The sequence below is a fragment of the Rhopalosiphum maidis genome, chromosome 1 (assembly GCF_003676215.2).
Source record: "Rhopalosiphum maidis isolate BTI-1 chromosome 1, ASM367621v3, whole genome shotgun sequence".
NCBI classification, from domain to species: Eukaryota; Metazoa; Arthropoda; class Insecta; order Hemiptera; family Aphididae; genus Rhopalosiphum; species Rhopalosiphum maidis.
Genome location: NC_040877.1, coordinates 57,444,334 through 57,467,993, shown reverse-complemented (window position 1 = coordinate 57,467,993; position 23,660 = coordinate 57,444,334). Strand labels below are relative to the sequence as shown.

The window sequence follows — 23,660 nt, the reverse complement described above, 5'->3', positions numbered from 1 at the left end:
TAAGTTTATATGATGCGTCATACACACGTATCGCCATTCTTTTTCTTTTTTCCACCTAGGCAGTTATCAAGAGATGGCGACGCGAATTATTTTGTTCAAAATCTCTCACTTCTATGATCATGTACAAATCGCTTTCTTCTATAATAAATTAAAAAACTATCAAATTAGTAACACAATAAATCTCTACGATACTCGGCTTGTTGTTTGTGACCAGACTTATAAACGAGTATTGACGAGTGGCCAGTAAAGCATTGAGTGCAATATGATCTGCATTTGCAGAGTATCTCGACAAAAAATTATTTTAGCCTTAATAACTGATGATTGTTTTATGAGCTTATATGACAAGATCTTTTGAAGAAATGAAAATATTTTATAAAATAAATTAAAACAAAAATATTTTGTAACATCAAACGATCATATATGCAAGATCATCATCATGACTGATAGTATTGCATTTCTACATAATAATATTCATAAAGCCACGTGTGTCTAGTGACTATTAAAACCCAGAACCAAATGAACAATGTCCTCATACTAAATATTGTGGCATTATTTACGATATAAGAAGCCAGTCATTGATTCACTTTTTTTTTTCATTACCTAACTAACAACTCATACCAAAATTAAAACAAGATAAAAAGAAATAATTTTAAAGATGGAAAAGTGAGCTAAGAACATAAGAATGAAGGTATGAAGAATTTTGGGAAATGAGGAGTCTGTCTCTCGATATAACACATGAGGCCCTAACACCGTAATTAATAAAGTACCCAATCTTGATTGCGATATATTTATAACGATAATTAACGACTAAATCTGTGTGCGGTAATGAAATATCCAATTTTTTAAATCTGTGTCTGGTTTTGTCCTATGCGTATTTTGCGGTGCCTTATAAAATATACAACATCCAAAAGGGACATGGGAAACTTGGATTATTTTATTGGTCTGCCAATGAAAAAAAATCCAATTTAATGCAATTAAGTAAAGTTTTACCATTTTACAATTTGTCGGTTAATCATTCCAATTTTTAAGTTAGTTTTTATACTATAAACATACTTCCTCCTAGAGTGCTGACCATTTGTGTGCAGTATTCTAATAACAAAAAAATAGTATGGTTGATTATGAAGTGATACAAGTTTTCCCATTATAACTGTTAAAATGTTGACCCAATTTTTAAAATAAAAAATAACAAATCTAATTTAATATTAATAATTTTATCAAGTATCTTATCCATCCCAGCCATCTATAACAACAAATTGGATTAATAATTATATTAATATTAGGAAACAGTTAGGTTCATCACAACTATGAATAGTGGAAATATAGAAATGAATTTAATAACAAAATTAAATTAATTATTGAAGTCATTATTTAAAAGTTACAAAAAATAATATCAGTATTTATATAATAATACTCAATACAAGTAATTTTATTATGAAAAAATGAGGTTGAAGGTCACACATGTTACTCTAAACAATGAAAAAAATTATGATTTTCATTCAATTTAAAATAAAAAAAACAATACATGGTTACAGAAATCTTGTTCATCACATTTATATGATAACCTTATTATTTATTTACATAAAAGAACTAATAATAATAATTATGAACTTCTGGACTTCTGAAATTTGCTACCTAGTAAAGTTTTATCTAGCTACAATTACACAAAGCATATTTCGTCAATAAAAGAATGTATAAAAAAAATTAGATTGCTAAAAATATTTAGTTTTTATTTATTATTAATAATTAGTATGGACGGTTTCTGTCTCCTCTTCTATCACTAAAAAATTTAAAAAAATATATTTTAATACAAATAAATTTGCACATATATAATTAATAAATATAAACTTACTCTCGCATCGGTCCACCACCTCGTCCTCCACCACCACGTCCACCAGGTCCTCCTCTACCACCTCCAAAACCTCTTCCTCCACCACCGCCAAGCCCACCACGACTACCACCCATACCAGGACCGCCACGGCCACCTCCCATACCACCTCCACGTCCGCGCATGGGTGGCCCACCACGCCCACCACCCATACCACCTCCTCGTCTGCCACCACTATCACCAAATCCTTCAGGTCTTGGATCATTACATCTGTTGCAGTTTAGACGCCAAGAGAAGTTTGTGTTGGCACAAGTTGGATTTGAACATTTCCAGTCTCCGTCACGGCCACCTGAATCATTTCCACCACCGCCACGGCCACCACCTCTTCCACCTCCACTGCTCATACGGTCATCTCTTCTACGGTCGGGGGGTGGCCCACGATCATCTCTACCGCCACCACGACCTCTGCCACCACCTCTTCCACCTAAAAATGGAACATTCAATGTTAACATATTTTTTTTTTTGAATTTCAATGTAAATAAAAATTATTACCTCTAGGGCCACCATAGAATCCTCCACCTCCTTCTGATGGATCGTCTGATACGGGATCATCCATTTGATAACCACCACCGCCATATCCCCCACGTCCACCTCTACCAGTACCACCACGACTACCACCAGTTGTACCACCGCCACGTCCACCTTGCCAATTATCTCTCTTTGTTGCTAATTGGACATTAATTGTAGATCCATTGAATGATTTACCTAAATATTAAGTAATTGGTTTAATGTTTAAGTTAATTAATATTTTTCAACAGTAGTTTAATACAAACCATTAAACCAGGATATAGCACTGTTAGCAGAATGAGCATCATCATATGTAACAGTTGCTTCACCTTTAGGTCTTCCAGTTGATTTATCATTGTACATCCAAATTTTGGGCTTTCCAGTTTTTTTATCAGTCTAATATAAAATATGATAAATATTAAAATGAAAATATATAAAATTTGTACTTAATATGAGTTAGATATAATACCTTGATAATGCCAATTGAACCAAAGTGTTGTTCAATATCAGCTTCAGAAGTGTTTGTTGACATGCCAGAAACAAATATTGTATCCTCTTGGACGATGAAATCTCCACTGCGATCATTAGGAGGTCCTCCACTACCTAGACAAAAAAAACTCAGAATTAACAAGTAATATTAACATAACAGATATCAATAAATAAATAGAAAAACCAAGACAATCAGATACTTCTGTAAACCATGAAAATACGACTTTAATATTAATGTACAATACACTATTGCATTAATTAAACAAAATGTCAACTTTATTAAAAACTTATCTTCAAAAATGTATGAAAACAAAATAACTTCCAATTATTGTCGAGTTGCAAATAATTTAAATATTAAGCAATTGTATAACACTTTTATGAAGATTCAGATAATAGGAAAACTTTTAATACACTAACTGAAATGAAAAAAACCATGGGACACACACCCCATTATATATAATACATGTAAATATTAGGAATACAATTTTGTTAACTACAAATCAATGAAACTGCATCTGACAGTTTGAGTGGCGTGCATTATTGAGGCGCAGTTAACACATTTAACCAATACACACTCTTCTATTAAGGACAATTGTTGGCTTAATATTAACACTTTTTAGTGGTAACCTATGAATAAAATAACCATTCAGTGTACCAAAGAACCATTTTAACACCAACCCAAAAAAATGGCATGACAAATAAATTACATATTTGTATAAAAGAAAAAATGGTATTACTATTATTACCACACAATGTATTTCATTATAGACATAATAAATATAACTCATAACCAATAACTAACCAATCACATAACCAACCTAATACTAAAAATCAAACTTTTAATATAAATATATATATATATATATATATATTATTTAACATCAATTTTTTAAATGTATAAACACATATCTGATACACTGTATTTTGTCTATCACATTATTTATAATGTTATTAGTACAAGACCTAATGATTTAGTTATATTTAATGTTTAACAATTTAAAATAAGCTTTATTTTAAAATAAGTTAATATTTGTTTTCAATTATGTATTTATTTACACAACAGTAATAATACCCATACATAGATAATAACTTTTAAGAATTTAATTTAATTTGAATTTATAATTTAATATTACCTATAATATATGTACTAAAATTAACTACTATTAAATTTAACAATAATAAAAAGTATAAATATTATATATACACAAAATCATTTCATGTTTTTATAAACGCATTTTTGTATGATCTAATTTACCAAATATACATGTATATGTAATATTAATATTCATGTTACAGACTATACTTCGTTCCATGAGAGAAGGAACCTGTGCTTCAACAAAAACTACTATAACTGACAATAGCCGACAACAAAATGATATGTTTATCATGCCATCAGTAAAGTGCGGAAAACAGAGCCTCGAAATGTTTGCCAATAGTCTGTTTTATGCGCAAAACAAGTTCCTTTTTTCTTGAAACGAAATATATACCCCTACATTATTGCTCAAAATTTTAATTATATATTAAATAAATAGTGAAACTGCTAACCACTTTGCACGCCACTTGATTTTAAAAAAGTGAATAAAATATCATAAATACCGTTCTCTAGTATATAAATGATGAAGAATTGCTAAATACAGGTTAGAAGTATTACCTTGACAAGATACCTAACTTATCTTGTTATCAGCTTTTGGGTAATATACTTATATAGTTAACAGACTTATTTGAGCGCCTATGAACCATTTACTTAAAATGTATAAGAAGCACCACTTGAATACGGTGCTATTTACCTTTGTTAAAACCACCCCTGCCGCCGGAACTAGAACAAAATCAACAAATCAAACACGATAACATTTATTGGTTGACAATTAAATCAATAATTTAAGAAAATAAAATACAGAGAATAATAATTATTTATAATGAGCATTAAATTAAACTTTGATATAAAGACATAAAGTTTAAGAATATTGAAGTGTAAAACATTAAATAATTACTAGTACATGAAAAGTATTAATATATTTAAAATTGCCTTTTGTTTAAAAATATATTAATATAAGAATTATCTAAATTTTTTTTTATTATTAATATTTATTTTAAAAAAGAATACAAATTGTAATTATTATGCATTGTAAATCTTATCATTTAGAGATTATGTATTATATATATTTTTTTACTATTAATCCATGGTTTCAGTTATTTAACTATAGATGATTGTTTTAATGCAATGACCTTTGGATATTTTTTACTATATTTTTTGTATTTCAGTTATTTGTAAAACAATTTTACTAGCATTTATGAAGTGTGGAAAACCCATACAGTATACACACTTTTTATTATATATATAATGTGTTTTTAGCATAACAAGTATCTGTAAACAATTGTCTAAGTGTTAAAAATAAATGTATAGTTTTTTTTTACTTCAAAAACTACTTATTGGCAACTAAATATAAATAAATGAACTTAAATAACAAAACAAAAAATACCCAATTTCAAATTTGGACTTTTTAAATAGTAAAAATATTGTTTAAAGTAATTTTATATATTTAGAGTATAACTTTCAAGTCTTTGTTGAACCAATATATTATATTAAGTTTGAACCTAAATTCTTGTATAACGAGATAACAACTACTTAATATTAGTACCAACAAATTCAGTGGCGTAGTCAGGACTTCTAAGGGGAGAATATAAAATTCACTGCTGATCACCTAGACAAAACAATTGGTAACGTTTGTAATCGAACTAGGTACCACAGCTATAGATAATAAATAACATCATGATGATAATAATTTTTTTTTTTATATCTAGGACGTACTGATATAAAAACAATAATAAAAACACGGCCGAGGGGGAGGAGGCATGGCCCTTCTGGCCCCCTGGCTACGTCACTGAACAAATTTACGTCATTATATTTAATTTAATAATTATACAGTTATTTAAACAAGACAATTTTAAAGCATAAGATAATTTAATATTCATATTATGAATAGTAATAAATGACTAGACACCATTTTACTTAAAATAAATAATAATACCATACTTATTCACTAAAAATCATATTTAAAGATAACTTAATATATTTTAATAGTTATAAGTACAAGTATATAAAAGATATTTTGTTCAAAATATTTATTCAAAAGTATTATTTTATTTAAATAAAAAAATATAATGACATCTACATAAAATGAATAATATAATTAAATAACTATGAACCCAACGTAATCAAATATGACTAATATATAGCAATTTCAATTAATAAAGATCTCTTATACTAGTGGTCTTCAACCTTTTTGACTTGCGGCCCACTTTTTTTTATCATACAATTTTCATGACCTATGAGAGCGTTGTAAGCCACAAAAAGCAAAAAAAAAAAAAATTGCCTCAGATCTTATACTATTGTAGAAGTGTTCTAGGTATATTATTTTATATTAAGTATTTCCAACCTTTGTCAATCAAATAATAATACATAATAACATATTTAGTATACGTACAGTTGTACAATAAATATTGTTTTAGTGTATTATTGTTCTATGTTAGTAAAATGTACTTATTAGTATCCACTTTTTAAAAACTTACATGACCCATAAGTTGAAGATTGTCTTATACTAAAATATACACTAACACTGTTGACCAGTTACTGAAAATAATTTTGATTAAATAGGGAACTAACTGTAATATTCAGTAAACATGCTAAATTTTAGTGTTGATTTTATAGAAGTAAAATATTTTTGTTTTAAATATGACTTTACTAATATTATTATTCAAATAAGAATATTTAAAATGCTTTCTTTTTGTCACTTTATTACCTAACTTAACCGATTACATTTTTATTTTAATGTATGCATGTGTTCTTTTTCTTTACTAAAGTAAACTAAATTTAATTTACATATACTATATACATAATTCTTAAATAAGTACTTTATTAAGATAATGTTACACTTGATTTAAACACACCTTCAACTACCCAAGTTATAAACAAGACAATATAAAGGTAATATAACAAAATTTAAAAATAATGTGTATATAGAATGATATTAGATATTATGAAAATTAAATATATAAAAAATGACATTTTTAACACTATGTATGATTATGGCGACTGTTGAATGCATGTGTGATAATGGGTCAATCTTAACTGAATAGAGTATAAATGTAAAATATATCAGATATAAACTAGAACAATGTCTGTAATCATTAGAGTAAACTTGATAATACAGACCATTGCATACTACAATCAAAATCAAACATCAATTAACAAGAGGCAACTTAATTAGACAAAAAATAACTATCCAAACTGTATTATATTTTTATTGACTGTATAATGAAAATAAACATTGATTTATACACAGCTTCCTCTTTTACTAATGTCGATATCATGACATAACATAAAATATAAAACATAAACATGATCAGATGATAGTTTTAAATAATATATGAGACCGTAGTGTCTTAATTAAGAGTAACATCAAACATAGGGCTTTTATGCACAGCATCAAAAATTATAGTGTAGTGCTGAGTACTACCATACACAATTTAAGATAGTATCTTAAATCGTGATACCATGTTCTTAAGCCATTTTTTTTTATTTTATTAACCACATAACTTGGATCATTTAGCTGAGATTAACATGGTAAAACAATTTTTGGCCACAACTTGTTTTCAAAAACAAAAACCTGACAACACATGTCAATGAAAGTCAATTTAATTATTATGTGTGATCTGATAGAAACATGAAATGAATATTTAAGAGGATGTCAGTCAGCGAAGTACTTGTTAACTCTCTCTTACCCACTCACAACATAGCAAATTTTTCGTTCACAAAAATGACTATAACCATATTAATTTCTCAAATTAGAGTGAAATGACCTATTATAAAATTAAAAGTTAAGAACATTATCTAGGGCATCTTGATAAGCGTTTTATTATATTTTCATTTTAAAATTGTAAATTGTTTATACATCTTAAAAAACTCATAACTCGCTTTAAAATAAAAATACAATAAATCGCTTATGAGACGCCCTAGATGATGATGGTCTTAACTTTAAATTCTATAATAGGTCATTTTACTCTAATTTGAGAAAGTTATATGGTTATAGTCAATTTTGTATACGTAAAATTTGCTATGTTGCACGTGGGTTAGAGAGAAAAAAATGCTAGCATCCTCTTATGTTTTAAACATCAAATTTTAGCATACTTATGTACAAATTGTAATTGGTTAAAAATTAATATTCAGTAAAATAATTCAATACCAACAAATATTAATAAATTTTTTTGGGATTAATAATTAATTTTTAAAAAAGAAGAACATCCTGACTAGTCAAATATAAATAGATATACATTATGCGATTATCAAACACAATTTGGAGTTTAATTACATCTAGAACCAACAGTACATAATAACTTTAATCTATTTGTTATTTACTAAAATAAAATACAATTAACTTAACTTAACACTTTCAAACTAGAAATTATTTATATTTAAGTATTTTAAAATTCTTAAAATACACAACCTACATAATGTTTAAAATAAATTGTTTAGAAGTTTTATTTGATTAACTATTAAATAATTGTACATGAATTAAATAACAAATATATTTATACCTAAAATAATAACCAAGAACATAATGGTTAATAAATTTTATTATTATAGTAACATTATTGTAATGGTGGTTAACTTTTAAAGATTAATACCATATCACATAAAAAAAAAAACATTTAATGATAAATTTTCTTAAACATGTAATAAGATATAAATTTATTTGTAGTTTAAATTAACCTTCCATATAAACTTTAACTTAAATAAAACTTTTTAAAGATCAACTTAATTTAAAATTTATAAAAATTAAAATAGCTAAGAGCGTATTTTGAGCTTTGAATATTAAAGATTTGTTTTTATATAATTATATAAATTGTAATAAAAACATCTCTAATAACCTTTAAAATGAATTAACCAAACTAATTATTATTTATTCTAAATAATAAAAATAAAAATAATTTAGTGTAAGTAGTGGGTCACCTTGTTAGAACACAGTCCCCATCCCATACTGGATTAAATGATATAATTTGATAACAAATTACACAAAATCAATGATGTATATTCATTCATTGAACAATATACCAACAATATGCAGTCAAACCCTAGTCTTAATTAAATTGAAAAATAAGTGTTTTTAAAATTCATTAGCATAATAATAATTTTTTTGTCATTATTAATAATAATAGCAATACATTTTAAAAGTTTGTATAGCTTTAAACTACTCTTACGTTGCTTAACTAAGATACTTAAATATAATTTTTTTAAATACATTAATTAATTTGGAGGATGCTATATCTACACGTGTTAGCTTTTATACACACATAACAAAAAAATCTATGTAACAGATTCTTTTGCTATTTATTTATAGTTAATATAAAAACAAATTTACAGATTATGATATTTTTAAGGAGAACTGAGCTTAAACAGTTATTTTCAATACTTAATTTACAAGTAATATGAATTTGAAAAAAATAATTAGTTGCATAAATTAAGTTTTTTCATTAAAAAAAAATCAATGCTTATGCTCTGCTAAGACACAGTGAGAAACCATTAAAGTGCAGGCATAAAAACGATAAACTCAATGTGGAGTATAAACAGGTGTTGCCTGATAAAAACCGGTCGTTCCCAACCGTTGTTCTTATTTTGAATAGAGTATTTAATATTATCTTCTACAAATGTACAAATTCATTATGTAAATTTACTATAATATTAACTATAACTAGTAAGAATCCATCCAGTACATGGATTAGCTGTGCACATGACAGAAACAACACATAAAAGTATAGTGTTTTCTCAAGTTATTTATTAATGTTATTATTATATTCTATTCAATATTGGTATCATTGACTTAATAAACAGTGATGGTAAAAACAAAATATTATCTTACATTTGACAAATATAGATAATTTTAATCATCACTATTTCATATATACAAATTGTAACTGCTAATAATATATTTAACACCAATCAATAAAATCAATTTTAAATTTTAAACCAAACACTAATACTTTTAACAGATTATCACATTACATAATAAATCCTAAATACCATAGGCATTGTATATTTTTATTTAATAAATGCTCAAAACAAGTTCAATAATACTCAATTATTTTACCACAACTATTTGAAGTCATTAATGTATTCAATCAATTACTATAAAAAAATAATAAAACATATTTTATTTGACTATTTCCAAAGAAATTTGAGTATTGTTATAACTTTAAACCATCATAAAATGCCATATAATATAATATATGAATATAATTGTTTAGCAATGCATAAATATGTAAAAGATTTATAATTTACTCTTGTAAAGCTAATAATTCATAATATATTATGTTCCTACTATGAATAAATATGGAATTTTACTGAATACAAACATAATAATATATTTGTGATAAAATAATTGTACTAAATTATCTTATATATAATAATTATTTTTGTTGCGTTTAAATATAAAATGCAACTTTAACATTAATAAATGTACTTACTCATATCCACCACCGCTATTACGTTCTTGTCTACCACCTAAAAAATTAATTAATTACATTAATAACTACAAAAGTAATGAGATTTACACAATAAGTATCAATAGAATGTAATGAAAATCAGTGCTAAAAGTAAATAATAAATACTTGTTTAAAATCAATCAACAATTACCTCCAAAACTGCTAGGTCCGCCATACCCACCACTTGATGGTGGACCACCATAACCATTTCCACTGCTTGATCCATTAAATGATCCTTGTTGACTTCCTTGCTGTCTAAAACTTGGCGGAGGTTGTTCATAAGCAGGGTATCCTCCTCCTATTTTAACGAAAGTAATGAAAAATAAAATTAATAAAAGTTGAAAAAATGTGATAATAGTTTACAACACTTTGTTTTTATATTTCAAAATCATAATAATGAACAAAAAAGTTAGTACAATACAGTTAATTTTAGAAATCACTAAAGATGTACTTTAAATTGTTATCTGTTTGAATAACTACATATAATTTAAAATTTAAGTATTAAGGTAATTATAAAGGCACTATAAATTAAATATATATATATATTTAATTTATGAAGATATGGATATTTAATTGAATTTTTTATCTGAAATTTCAACACTAGTTTTTACCTTGACTTGCTGCTGTTGGTGGTGGTGGAGGTTGGTTCCATCCACCGCTACCTGGATATCCACTTTGTGGCTGTTGAGTTTGTGTCTGAGGTGCACCAGGCTGTTGATAACCTGGGGGGCCAGGGGGAGGAACTCCATATGCTGGATATCCACCATATCCACCAGCTACACCACCACCCCCTCCCCCTCCACCATATTGACCAGTTGAGTATTCTATAATAATAAAAATAAAACGAGTAACATTAAAAATTAGGCATTAACTAGTATATAATATGAGTCAAAGTTAAGTTGTACTTGGCTACTTATAATTGTATAAAATGTGTTATAAAATTGAATTAAATATATAGCCGCAATCTAACAATGGAAATGATAATAGGAGAGAATTGACAGTAGAATGTCTTCTGATAATTGTTACAAAACTGAGGTTGTTATGACATAAGGTATAGTAACTTAAGCTATTAGCACGTATATAGATAAAAACGTACAAACAACAAGTCTCTATTGACTATGTTTTATTATATACATTTGTTGTACTAGATACCTATTCAACCCACAGCAAACATCCCGCGTAAGATCCTCCTTAGATATGTAACCCTTAACATATTGCTACGTTATGTATGTTGCAACAGTATTAATGCGTTCAATCGACATTTAGAAAGCGGCGCATTACATTCGCCAGACACGCGGTAGGCCGCGCGCACTCTCAGTGAACGAGACGCGGCCATCCGATGTTTTCGCGACAGCCGAAACAAGTAGGATTAGTCTGACAACGTTCGTATAACGGAAAAATACACAACCCGGCCAACTGACAGTAAAACGTGTGACCATACTTACGTGGGTTAGCCATGTCTTAGTGCCGATGCGCGAGATTTGGGTTTTTCGAACACTACTGTTTTCTACCTTCTACGGTCGATCACCCGTCGGGTAACTACGCGATGGAATGTGCACGGGACACAGCAGACGAATATGTCTCAGATCGTCTGTCTCTCTGTTTGGGTCCACAACTCAGAACTCAGAATTCACAAAAAACATAAACGGCAATAATGTAAAATTGCAATTTAGACTTCCTTGCCGGCGGTCAGTCGTGTGTTAATTCAGAAATTATGTGGTGGGAGTGAGCAGGCACTGGACTCAAGCATCATAGCACAAAATGGCGTTTGTTTATAGCGTCGTCGGCGCGGGTTCGTGCATGTCTCGCCCACGTTGTGCGGGACTTTTTACGTCTCGTATTACGGTAACACTGTGCCAGATAAACCACAGCACGTATTTACTATTTTAAAATTCACAACAAAATAGATCTATTTTGTCATGTTAAAATTTAAAATTACTGCTTTTTAGTTTATACCATGGACTAAGATTAACCAAATAATCCATGCTTATTGCTTTTTAATTTTTTATTTATAATACACAATATTATTTAATTTATATAATCGACATGATATCCACGAATGGACCTTTTAAATACTCGTATACTCGTATTAAATAATTAATTAATATAATAATAATAATTATAATACATTTCTTAAACTTGTATTATAGTTATTATACTGTAATATTTTTTATTACAATTGTAATAATTTTAGACTTTATGTACATGATAATATGATATATAAGTATATAATATCTGCGATCATTTAATAATTATGTATATATGTCAGTGAACAGTGGTATTGAAAATAAAATTATTATATCATTATTTTGTATAACTATATATAAGCGGCGCGATGAATTTAATGCATTGATCTTTATTTTTTTCAACATATATCACCTTTTGGAATAATAAAAATGCTTGATTTTCAACTTCAATATCTTTTACGGTTGAAAAATAAAAATCTATATAGTCAGTATTTTTTTTTCGGAAGGAGTAAAAAGTAAAATATTCCTATAATATGTTAGGTACCTACGCTACTATTGTTAGGTCATAAGTAAGTAGATTTAGACATATAGTAGGTAGAATAGGTAAATCTTATAGGATGTTTCCGCGGCGTCGTCAGTTAAAAATGAAATAAGGGTATCTTATAGGAGGGACTATGACCATGACATCACAAACTTCAGTCCTATCTCTTCGCCTGAAAGAGACTCAGCTACAACTTATAAAATATTTTAAATGTAGGTCTATAAGAGACATAACCATACCTGTAAAAATTGTATAATAATATTTAACATAAGGTCGCGGAAGTAATACGAAAGAATTAAGAAGTCCTCACCGCGTCGTTGGTTCATATAGAAAAAAAGTTAGGTTAATAGGTATTTTAAGACAAATTTTAATAACTTAATTTGTCAATCTTCATGAAATATACTAAATTTTATTCAGTAGAACCAATCTTAATTTTAGCTTTTACTCTTTCAGGCATGACGGGAATACGGGATGAATACAGTCCCACACTAGAGTCTAGAGGTGGATTTTTTAAATATTTTTTTTAAAATAGGGGGATACAATAAACTATAATTATCATGTGATTCATTATTCATTGAAAATATAAATAAAAATTTATTTCTGCAAACTAAGATGTACTTGTCATTGATTATAAATTATAATATAGGTAGTATATAATATTTAATATATTTAATATATACTAAAATCAACATGATCCAGTATATAGTTGGCCAAAGATAGTGCTCTGGGGAAAAACGAGGTGGAAGTATAATTATTTTTGCAATTATTATATGATTGACTATTTTTAAATGAAACTTAAATTATCATTAGATTTAGTTTATGATTGTTATTAAATTAAATAAATAGTACTGATATTGAAGACCCGGGAGAGTTTACATGTTCCGTCAGGTAGTACTGGAGTCTGGAGTAGGCCCGGGAGAGTTTACCATCGGAAGAGTTTACAATCGACCCAAAAAAATCCTGTAAAGCACCCTTTTTTTGTTCTTTAATATAAGTTTCTTCTTATCTAGAATATTAATAGGTATCTTACTCATATTAATTTATTTTGGATAAATTGATATAGGTACAGATCTATAAATATTTTTTGTTTTAAAACTTTTAATGAATTTAATAAAATATTACCATAAACATTTAAAAACAAACATGTGAATTATTATTATTATAAATTATAAAGTAATACAAGGTATCTTAGTCCTTAGTAGATTATTCAATTTAATATATACAAAAGAAAACATTTCAAACGTAATCTAATACTTCGGTTATCAATTGGATATTTACATATCAATTTATTGAAGTCTTAAAAATTGTAAAAATCGATAGTTACATAAAAATAAGAAGTGGGCAGGACAAAAGAAAATTATTTTATTGAAGAAAAAATGTCGGAATATTCATAGGTAAAATAAATATTAAAATTTTTATCAACCACGTGAATTTGTTTAACCATTTTATAATTATTTACTATAAATTAGAAAGTTAAAAATAACATTTTATAGATACCTGTGATCTAATTTATAGATCACTGATAGTCCTAAGTCTATAAAAATGAAAAGGTAAATGTGTTTTTCATGGACCCAATTAGAGTAGCACCTGAAAAATCGTTAATTAAACATTAGATTTAAAAGTAAACAATTATCTGTATGACAATTTGATAAAAATTAGATGATGACTTGTTTAGATAAAAATGTATTAATTAAAAAATAAAAAAAGTTTTTTTTGTTATAAATTATTATTTATTCTCAGATTAAATGATTAAAATGAAAATTAAACAGTAGTTAAAATTAAAATAACGTTTTAATATCATCTTAGAATTTAGATTAATCGTTATTCGTTATTTTGTTAGGTATTATTTTTAAAGTAAATTTGAACTTGGAATGTCTAGTGTCTACTATCTTAATTCGTGGTTGAAGGTTGAACGCTTGTGCGCGTGCGAAGACACGGAATATGCAAGATAATAAATAAATGAAATAAATTTATTATCTTCGGGAACGTACGGAATGATATGGTGTGCGCTTGCGCCAAGCTATGGAACTAACTTACTATTGCACTACTGCACTATTGTAGCCCTGTAGTAGGTACTAGGTAGCACCTTTTTAGACCTTACTACCTTATTGCCGATTGCTGTAGTGCTGTGATCAGTGATCATTGATCAGTATTCATTAATAATTTATATTATATTTATCTATGATTCAGTTATTCAGATATTATCTATTTGTTTCGCATGTTGGTCGTCAGCAATTCGGAATTATTAAAAATTTAATAATAATATTTTAAATATTTCAATATTTCAACTGCGATTTTATTTGATATTTTTCATTTAAATATTGTATTTTTTTCTAAGTTTTAAGTAATTAGTTAATATTTGATACCTAGTTATTATCACTGCAGACTTTTGAGGCGGAATCTAATATTGCTGCAGTTGTTCCTTGCTGTCCAATTATCTTAATAGTAATCAAAATCCTTTTCAGATTCTACCGAATTATCAAACGACTTATAGTCGATGTGTGTAAATTTCAAAATGAAACACAAAATTTGGTATGTAACTGTGTTAGAATCATGCGCTTTTTACCTTTCAGTGTTACTACAAGTCTGCAACACGAATGACATAATTTAAAAAATTATTCTGTAATTAAAATGCAAGTGGCTATATTTAACTGACTAATTTAATACTGATTAGTAGTAATTGTATTTATACATAATACCAAGCACAACGCACCATTGAGTGGTTATTCATTGAAATCTCATTTATCGTTGTTGCACATCCATTCTTTATGCCTTTTTTTACTGTTTAGGTAAACACCTATTCAAAGTCATGGTCAATGACTGGTAATGATTCTATGTGTTTATCATAAGAATGCGTGTGGGGTGTATGTTGGGAATGACAACATGAATGCAATTTAAAATTTTAAAATTGTATTGATTATTTAAAAAACAAGTAAACCAAGAAAATGTTTAGATAATAAATCAATACCTATATACTTAGATCCATTATTTTTCTATTCCTAAATAAAAGATTCATTGGAATAGAAATTTTGAAAATAAATAAATAAATAAATTTGAATTGTAGAACAGTAGAAACTCGATTAACCTTCACTGCCGGGACTGGGACTATGACAATTAACAGAAATTTTGCAAAAGACGTTTATATTTTGTATTGTGTGTATTTGCAGACAATAATAATAAAAGTAATACATTACTGAAAAATACTAAAACTGAAATATATATACCTATTAAACATATATTTATGAGTTTATCTATATTTTTTCGATGGTGACAGATGATGGATTACAAAGTGATTGTTAATTGAGTTTCTACTATACTTACTAATAGTTGTATAATCACTTTCTACATTATTTTCTTCTTAAGTTATACACGATTAATATTTAAAAATTAATTTTAGTATGGCATCAGATTTCTTCTACCCAAATATGGGTGGAGTGGAAGAACACATATTCAATTTGTCGCAATGTCTTTTAATAAAAGGATATAAAGTTATTGTTTTAACTCATTCATACCAAGATAGAGTTGGAGTACGCTACATGACAAATGGATTGAAAGTAAATTAAAATATATATTTAGATTACTTAATATTTTTAATGAATAATAAAACATTAATTCCAGGTGTATTATTTGCCAATTAAACCATTCTATAACCAATGTGTTTTACCATCAATGGTTTCTTCTTTACCATTGATTAGATATGTTTTAGTTCGAGAACAAATAACTATTATACATGGGCATTCAGCATTTTCAACTTTAGCTCACGAAACAATGATGATTGGTCGTTTACTTGGCATCCAAGTAAAAATAATTCAGCAATCATGTGTGAAATATAATAAATTAAAATATTTAATTTCTAGACAGTATTCACAGATCATTCACTATTTGGATTTGCTGACACTTCAGCTATTATAACAAACAAATTTTTAGAAATGTCATTAGCTGATTGTAACCATTGCATTTGTGTATCACATATCGGGTAGTGATTAATTTAGTTACATACATTATGTATATCATTTTAAAATGATTATTTTACAGTAAAGAAAATACAGTATTACGAGCTCGCGTTAATCATCATAGAGTTTCAGTCATACCAAATGCTGTTGATACAACAGCATTTGTTCCAAAGTTGGAATTAAGAACACAAAATAAAAGTAATTATTTATCTAAAATACAATATTAAAAATACCCATTAAAATATATTAATTGTGTTTCCAGTTACAATTGTTGTAGTTAGTCGTTTGGTTTATAGAAAAGGTGTTGATTTGTTAGCTCAAATTATTGCTGATGTTTGCTTAAAAAATCAAAAGGTATTTATTTATAAAAGTATAATAATTTTATTTACCCATTCCTAATAAAATATATATATTTTTTTAGGTTCAATTTATTATTGGAGGTGATGGTCCTAAACGTGAACTTCTTGAAGACATTCGTAATAATTTGAATATTGGCGAACAAGTGACATTACTAGGTAGTTTGGAGCATTCACAAGTATGCAATGTTCTTAATCGTGGACATATATTTTTAAATACATCTTTAACAGAAGCATATTGTATGGCTATTGTTGAAGCTGCTTCTTGTGGGTATGATTTTAACTTTTTTTCAATAATAATATTATACTTGATTTTGTTAACAATATAATTTAATATTTATTATCAATTCCAAGATTAAAGATTGTTAGTACAAGAGTAGGTGGTATACCAGAAGTATTACCTCCAGAACTTATAATTTTAACTGAACCTAATGTTCCATGTAAGTCACATTAATTGTATGTTGTAATAAATTTGTATTCATAAAAAGACACTGATAGCAATGTTACAAAAACTAGAAATAATGTAATTTGTTAAAAAAAAAAAATGAATTAGCAAATATTGTTATAATCACTTAATTATTTTGAATTAGCTATACTCCAAGGATTATACAAAGCTATAAACCAAGTAAATAGTGAACTCGGAGTACCACCAATTGAATGTCATCAAAAAGTGCAATCACTATATAACTGGATGAATATTGCCAAAAGAACAGAAATAGTATATAATATGGTATCATTAGAATCACCAAAAAGTTTAGGGAAACAATTGCGCAGGTATTATACCTTAAAACTAAATTGATAAATTGTTTTATTAAAAACATATTATTTAAATTCTAGCTACATACCAACTGGAGTATATCCATTTTTACTGGTAGTATCATTTATGCACATATTTTTAAGACTTCTGGATTGGTGGATTCCACGTTCAGTAAGAATCAATAATATATTTTTGTTTAATATTGGTATTAAAAATAATATATTTTTAGGATATAGACCTAGCTAAGGATTATAAAATCAAGGATAGTCGAGTAACTCTTAATTTGCCAGTTATTGAAAATCGATAATACACATTTTATAATATTTTAATTTATTCTATAAAATGTACTTTAAATTTAACAGTTCTAAAATAAACTTATGTATGGACGGATACAGTTACATATAATATTTTTATAAGCTTGGTACAATATTATTTTACTTGAGAGATCAAAAATTAAATACATTCAACAATTATTTTAATCACAATTGTGTCATTTTTAATAAATCCATTTTGAAGAACTTCGTCAATGGCAACAAATTGATTATAGCCAAAAGCTCTTGGATTTAAAGAAGAAACTTCATTACCACTATTTCCGAAAGAACACCTTCTAAATGCTTCAGATTCAGCTGATGATTGCATTGGCAAACAAATAGTTTGTACTGGATCTGTTGGATGGATTAAAGATAAAGTAATATGACCAGAAAATGGCCAAATTAAAGTATCATCATAATCACCACGCATCATGTGAATAAATAAAGAAAGATTACGATTATCCGATGACATATTTATTCGACCACATACTCTAAAATTAAAAAAAGAACATTTTTAAACATCTGATGTTTTGCATTGGAATTAATTACTTGTATCCAGTAGAAGATGTATAGAATCCAGGAGTGTAGTATTGTTTATGTAATGGCTTTTCTCTCATTGATTTTAAAGACTCCATAAAATTTTCAAATCTCCATATATACACGCCATTGCATGTTCTTAACGATATTGCATTTTGAGATTGTGTAAACTCTACGATTAAATTATTAACCATTTGACTGAGTCGTTCAATATCTTTATCCTTGATTGCATTTTTTTGATTCAGATGTTCTATATCTTTGTCTTTCTCAATATTGCTTTGTTCCAATACCACTATTCTTTCATATAAATTACTGTTATAAATTAAATAATTCAATGAATTAAAAATCATAAAATGTGAACGAAATATAGAAACTATAAGTTAGATACCTTATTAATGTTGTATAATATTTTAAATTTAAGGTTTTTTTTTTTGCTTAATGAGGATTTTAATTGAGAAACAACATAATGTCAATAGTACAGTTAATTAAATTTTGCTTTAACGTGTTTACTTAATAAGTATAACATAATATTTAAAAAAATAAATATATAACTGACCAAAGTAAAGCCTTTTCAGAATTAGGATCTTTGTTTGCATCCCACAGTTGTGTAGCTTCTAAAACTTTAGAACGTGCACCATCTCTGATTTGAAATTTATTCATGAAATCAATATGAGATTTTGTAAGTAGCTAGAAATATTTATAAGATTTTAAACATTTTATTTTAAATAAAATATTATTTATGTTTACTTACAGTAACATGTCGATGCATACTCATAACGAGATGGTTTGATAATTCATTTTTATCTTTTATTGTATCTTTACATCCAATTAAATTAAACGGGCAGAGATTATCAGCAACTCCATTTATCTGCATTTCACAACAATTAAATGAATATATTTTTAATATAATTTATGATTTAGAATTTTCTCAGTATTAGTTAATTTCAAAATTAATTTTTATTTTAAGTAGGTAAAATGCGTTAATAATCAAAATTTCAGGCAATACTTATAGAAAATTAATAATTAATAATTATAATTTAAAAATTTATTAAACTAACTAACTTGGTTTTTACTAAATCCACACGAGGCATAATGTTGATCAGCTTCTAATAATGGTATTGTTACATCACAACCAGTATTTAAACAAGCAACTTTTTGTTCATCTATTTCTCGTTTAGTGTAGTTATCGGGAAACAAACCTTCTATAGTTAGGGGTAATAAATCAATTGGGCAAATTTGACTTTTACGTCTAAAACAAAAATAATGTTGAGATAGGTAAAGCATAGGTATTATAGAAATACATAAAATTAAAATTTTATATGTTACCTATGAATTTATTAAAAACATCATTTGTAACGTAATAAAATATAGAATCTAAACAAAAATTGTATGTATTTTAATTTTTTTTAAATAATAAATATACAAAAAGTATGTCGCTGAAAGACGACAAGTTATCACCATCACCACTCCTTATGTTATTTACTAGTGATTATTATAAAAAAGTATATTTTTATTTATAATTTTAAATATATACCAGCGTTTGGAGATCTAAGGTACTAAATGGTTATTTAAAATTTACAATTAGGGCTCAGAACTTAATGCACTTAAAAAGTACTAAATGTGAATGCACTTACGCGTTTAAAATAGTACAAATATGCACTTTTTTTTTACTCATAATTTTTATTAATACAAATGTTTTATAATTTGTACTAAATATTAATTATTAAAAACAAGAAATTAAATGTCAACAGGAGATTTTAAAGATACGATACAATAATACCTATTAAAAATTTATTGTTAAATTTTCATCAAATATGCTCAAAAAAATTGGTAAATTGTTAAATATTCACTATAAAATTAATATTTTTTGGTAGTATAGTGAAATTAATTTCAAGTTTACTAAGCAATAAATTTAATTAATAGCCCCCTCTAAAAAAAACACAAATACATTAACTTCCAAGCCCTAGTTATAATAATAACCTAATAAATTTCCTTATCGATATTTGGTAAAAGATGTTAATATCCAAATTTATAATTTACTGTAACGTATAAAATTATTAAATATATCTATAGGTATGTTTGGAAACCAGGTGTTTTTTATGTTGAAAAATCTAAATAGTCTCCCGTTGTAAATTATATACTCTATACTGTGTTCAAAATGAGATCGTGACTTGGCGGTCAACTTGTGCGCATGGGTGTGGCTTTACTATACAGCAGGTGTACAGATAGTTGACTTGGTGGGGTTGACAAACGGGTGTTGTCTGACCTTCACTCGATGAAAACTGGTCGCCGCCAAATTACGATTAAATTTTGAATAGAGTATAGGTGACATAAAAATATGGGGTCAGAAATCCAAGACTTAACATGCTTTAAAATTAATAATACATAATATTTAAAAACAGTATGATCCTTAAGTTGTAAACTAAATAAATAAATACATAATAATATATTTTGTTTTAACTTACTTAAGCCATGTACTTATACATTCAGAACAAAATCGATGTCCACATCTTGTCAGCATTGGGTCCTTTAGACAATTAAGACAAATAGAACATTCAAAGCGAGGATCTATTAATGACAGCATATTTTTTTATCTATAAAAAAGTGACAATATCAAAATGTATAATCAAATATTTATCAATACATAATATATTATTAAAATAATTAAATATAGGTACATAACAATTAAATTATATTTAATATTATATTATATTTATATTTAATTATATTTAACAATATAATATATAAACAATTTCAGGTATTTATTTTATTTTTTAATTAATTATATTGAATAATGTAATATAACATTATGCACCAACTTAGCATTAAGTAAATATAACAAAACATTTTATCTTTTATTGTTTTGATAATATAATATAATATTCTTATGGAGTTACAACAAATTGATGAATAATTATTATTCTATTTTTTTTATAAATGCATAGCACTATTACCAATCATTGGATATTTACGATTTACTAAAATTGAATTAATCATAAATAATTTGAATATCAAGGAACAACTTTTATGTACAGTGGCGTGGTGAACGACGTTTGTCTAATGCAATTGCTGAACTCTTCAAATGTATGTCTAGCTTAAAAATTAAAATTTGTATGGATGAATGTATAGTTAATTAACATAGTATTTTTTTATATTGTATATTTTTTATTTGGGAAATATAGTAGGTGGGTCATTATTTGAAAACTTTGCTTAGGGTTTGAAATATGCTCACCACGTCATTGTTTATGTACTACATATTATTTAGTATCTCATAAAAAGTAAGGTTTAGTTAAAACAATAAATAATTTGAGAATTTTGATTAAAAAACAGTTAGGTATAAAATTTTAAATAGGTAATAAAGCAATTGCAAGATCTTGAAAATCAGAAGGTAAAATAAATGCAACATTAATAATTATGAATATTACGATTAATATAGTTAATAATAAATATTGATGAATAATAAGTGTTTATAAATTTATAATAATCACTTGTTACTCTTATATCGATTTATAATTCAAAACATTATTCTGTCAACATTGAAGTTTAAACAAGTAAAAAAAAACATAATTTGGATATTAAATGACATATAAAATTCATACGTGTGTATAATTAATTGTCAATTGTACTGCACAAGGAAAATAGAATATGTAGATCCATCATACATACCAATGTGAACGAAAACAACGTACTACGTGGTGGACTTTAATTACAGTATAACACTAGCTGTCAAGACTCAAGAGGTGTTCGGTGGACACCGTGATTATTTATTATAATAAAAATATGAGTAATAACAACTATCACGTCGAATAACATTTACATTACAAGGTAGATAAAAATTAATAAACAATAATAACAACATAATAGTATAAAAATAATATTAGTGAAAACTATAGATAAATATATCGTTTATATGTTTATGGTGAAAACGAAAGTTTCACTTTCAGATTGAGAATTTAATTCGTTATCTGGTAATCATCACCACAATTTAAGATAGTTTAATGTAATATTCGTAAATTTAATTCATATTATTGTCAATTTTGTGTTATCGCCAATCGTCCTGTCGGCGCATTATTATTTTAATATTTTTTAATCTATTCTAAGTTTCTCAGTATTTTGTTTCCGTGTGTAACCTAGATATCGATTTTAAGAAGAAACATGTGCGACAACATAAAAACCTAAAAAATCACTTTAAATTTATTATCTTTGTATTAAATATAATACTTATCATGTACCTATTTTTTTTCAAATTTAAATACAATTTTATACATTATTCATTATTTTATTATACATAATAAATTAAAATATTTATCAGAAGAATTGTGAATACATTTATGAATTATTTGATTTTTATAATATAATCATATATATTTATACTTGATACTAATCAATGAGGCATAACGCATAAGCAATAAATAATGAGTATTTTGAAATCGCATAATAATAGAATAATATTATAATAATATTTTTTTTTTTTTTTATTATATTTTTTGTCTAATCATAATATTTTACTTATTATTACAGGACTTACAGAAAGGTTCCGTTTTTGAATAAAATAGTAACGAGTTAACTGCAATAGCACATCAAATTTATGTGGTTTTAATTTATTTTTTTAATTAAAACTACATTTAAATAATTAAACAGATTCGCATAATCAAACTTTCGAATTTTTTGAATATTTTTGTTCCATATATCATAAATGTTACATTTGTTTTAGTATTATACAATTGTGCAATATTCAGTAAAATATTTAGCCTAACCTTTTTTTTTTTATTATTTTTCTCTTTTTTATTCTTCTTTTTCATATAAGTTCAGGCTCGG

General features: G+C 26.4%; 3 protein-coding genes across 5 annotated transcripts; 1 reads left to right on the top strand and 2 right to left on the bottom strand.

Moving 5' to 3' along the window:
* Positions 1-1,525: 1,525 nt before the first annotated feature.
* On the bottom strand, positions 1,526-12,162 carry LOC113553605 (RNA-binding protein cabeza). Of its 2 annotated transcripts, XM_026957011.1 has the most exons (10): positions 11,866-12,161; positions 11,032-11,244; positions 10,572-10,718; positions 10,403-10,439; positions 4,669-4,697; positions 2,862-2,995; positions 2,659-2,788; positions 2,378-2,590; positions 1,850-2,309; positions 1,526-1,777 (listed from the first exon to the last, which is right to left on the bottom strand). In XM_026957011.1, exons 1-10 carry the CDS (start codon positions 11,876-11,878, stop codon positions 1,744-1,746), a joined length of 1,410 nt encoding a protein of 469 aa, XP_026812812.1. In that variant the 5' UTR covers positions 11,879-12,161; the 3' UTR covers positions 1,526-1,743. The 2 variants fall into 2 exon arrangements, with proteins under 2 accessions (XP_026812812.1, XP_026812821.1); XM_026957020.1 differs by lacking the exon at positions 4,669-4,697 and having other exon boundaries at positions 11,866-12,162.
* A 2,868-nt stretch (positions 12,163-15,030) lies between these two features.
* On the top strand, positions 15,031-18,423 carry LOC113560983 (phosphatidylinositol N-acetylglucosaminyltransferase subunit A). The gene is made up of 11 exons (XM_026967138.1): positions 15,031-15,460; positions 16,326-16,482; positions 16,547-16,726; positions 16,786-16,904; positions 16,964-17,079; positions 17,144-17,235; positions 17,303-17,508; positions 17,592-17,677; positions 17,828-18,011; positions 18,075-18,165; positions 18,224-18,423. The coding sequence occupies exons 1-11, from the start codon at positions 15,426-15,428 to the stop codon at positions 18,299-18,301; spliced, it is 1,344 nt and encodes a 447-aa protein (XP_026822939.1). The 5' UTR covers positions 15,031-15,425; the 3' UTR covers positions 18,302-18,423.
* On the bottom strand, positions 18,375-22,916 carry LOC113560984 (TNF receptor-associated factor 6-like). Of its 2 annotated transcripts, none has more exons than XM_026967140.1 (7): positions 22,442-22,916; positions 21,308-21,436; positions 19,905-20,091; positions 19,594-19,710; positions 19,399-19,529; positions 18,855-19,154; positions 18,375-18,796 (listed from the first exon to the last, which is right to left on the bottom strand). In XM_026967140.1, the coding sequence occupies exons 2-7, from the start codon at positions 21,424-21,426 to the stop codon at positions 18,448-18,450; spliced, it is 1,203 nt and encodes a 400-aa protein (XP_026822941.1). In that variant the 5' UTR covers positions 21,427-21,436; positions 22,442-22,916; the 3' UTR covers positions 18,375-18,447. The 2 variants fall into 2 exon arrangements, with proteins under 2 accessions (XP_026822941.1, XP_026822940.1); XM_026967139.1 differs by having other exon boundaries at positions 22,509-22,915.
* Positions 22,917-23,660: the final 744 nt, after the last annotated feature.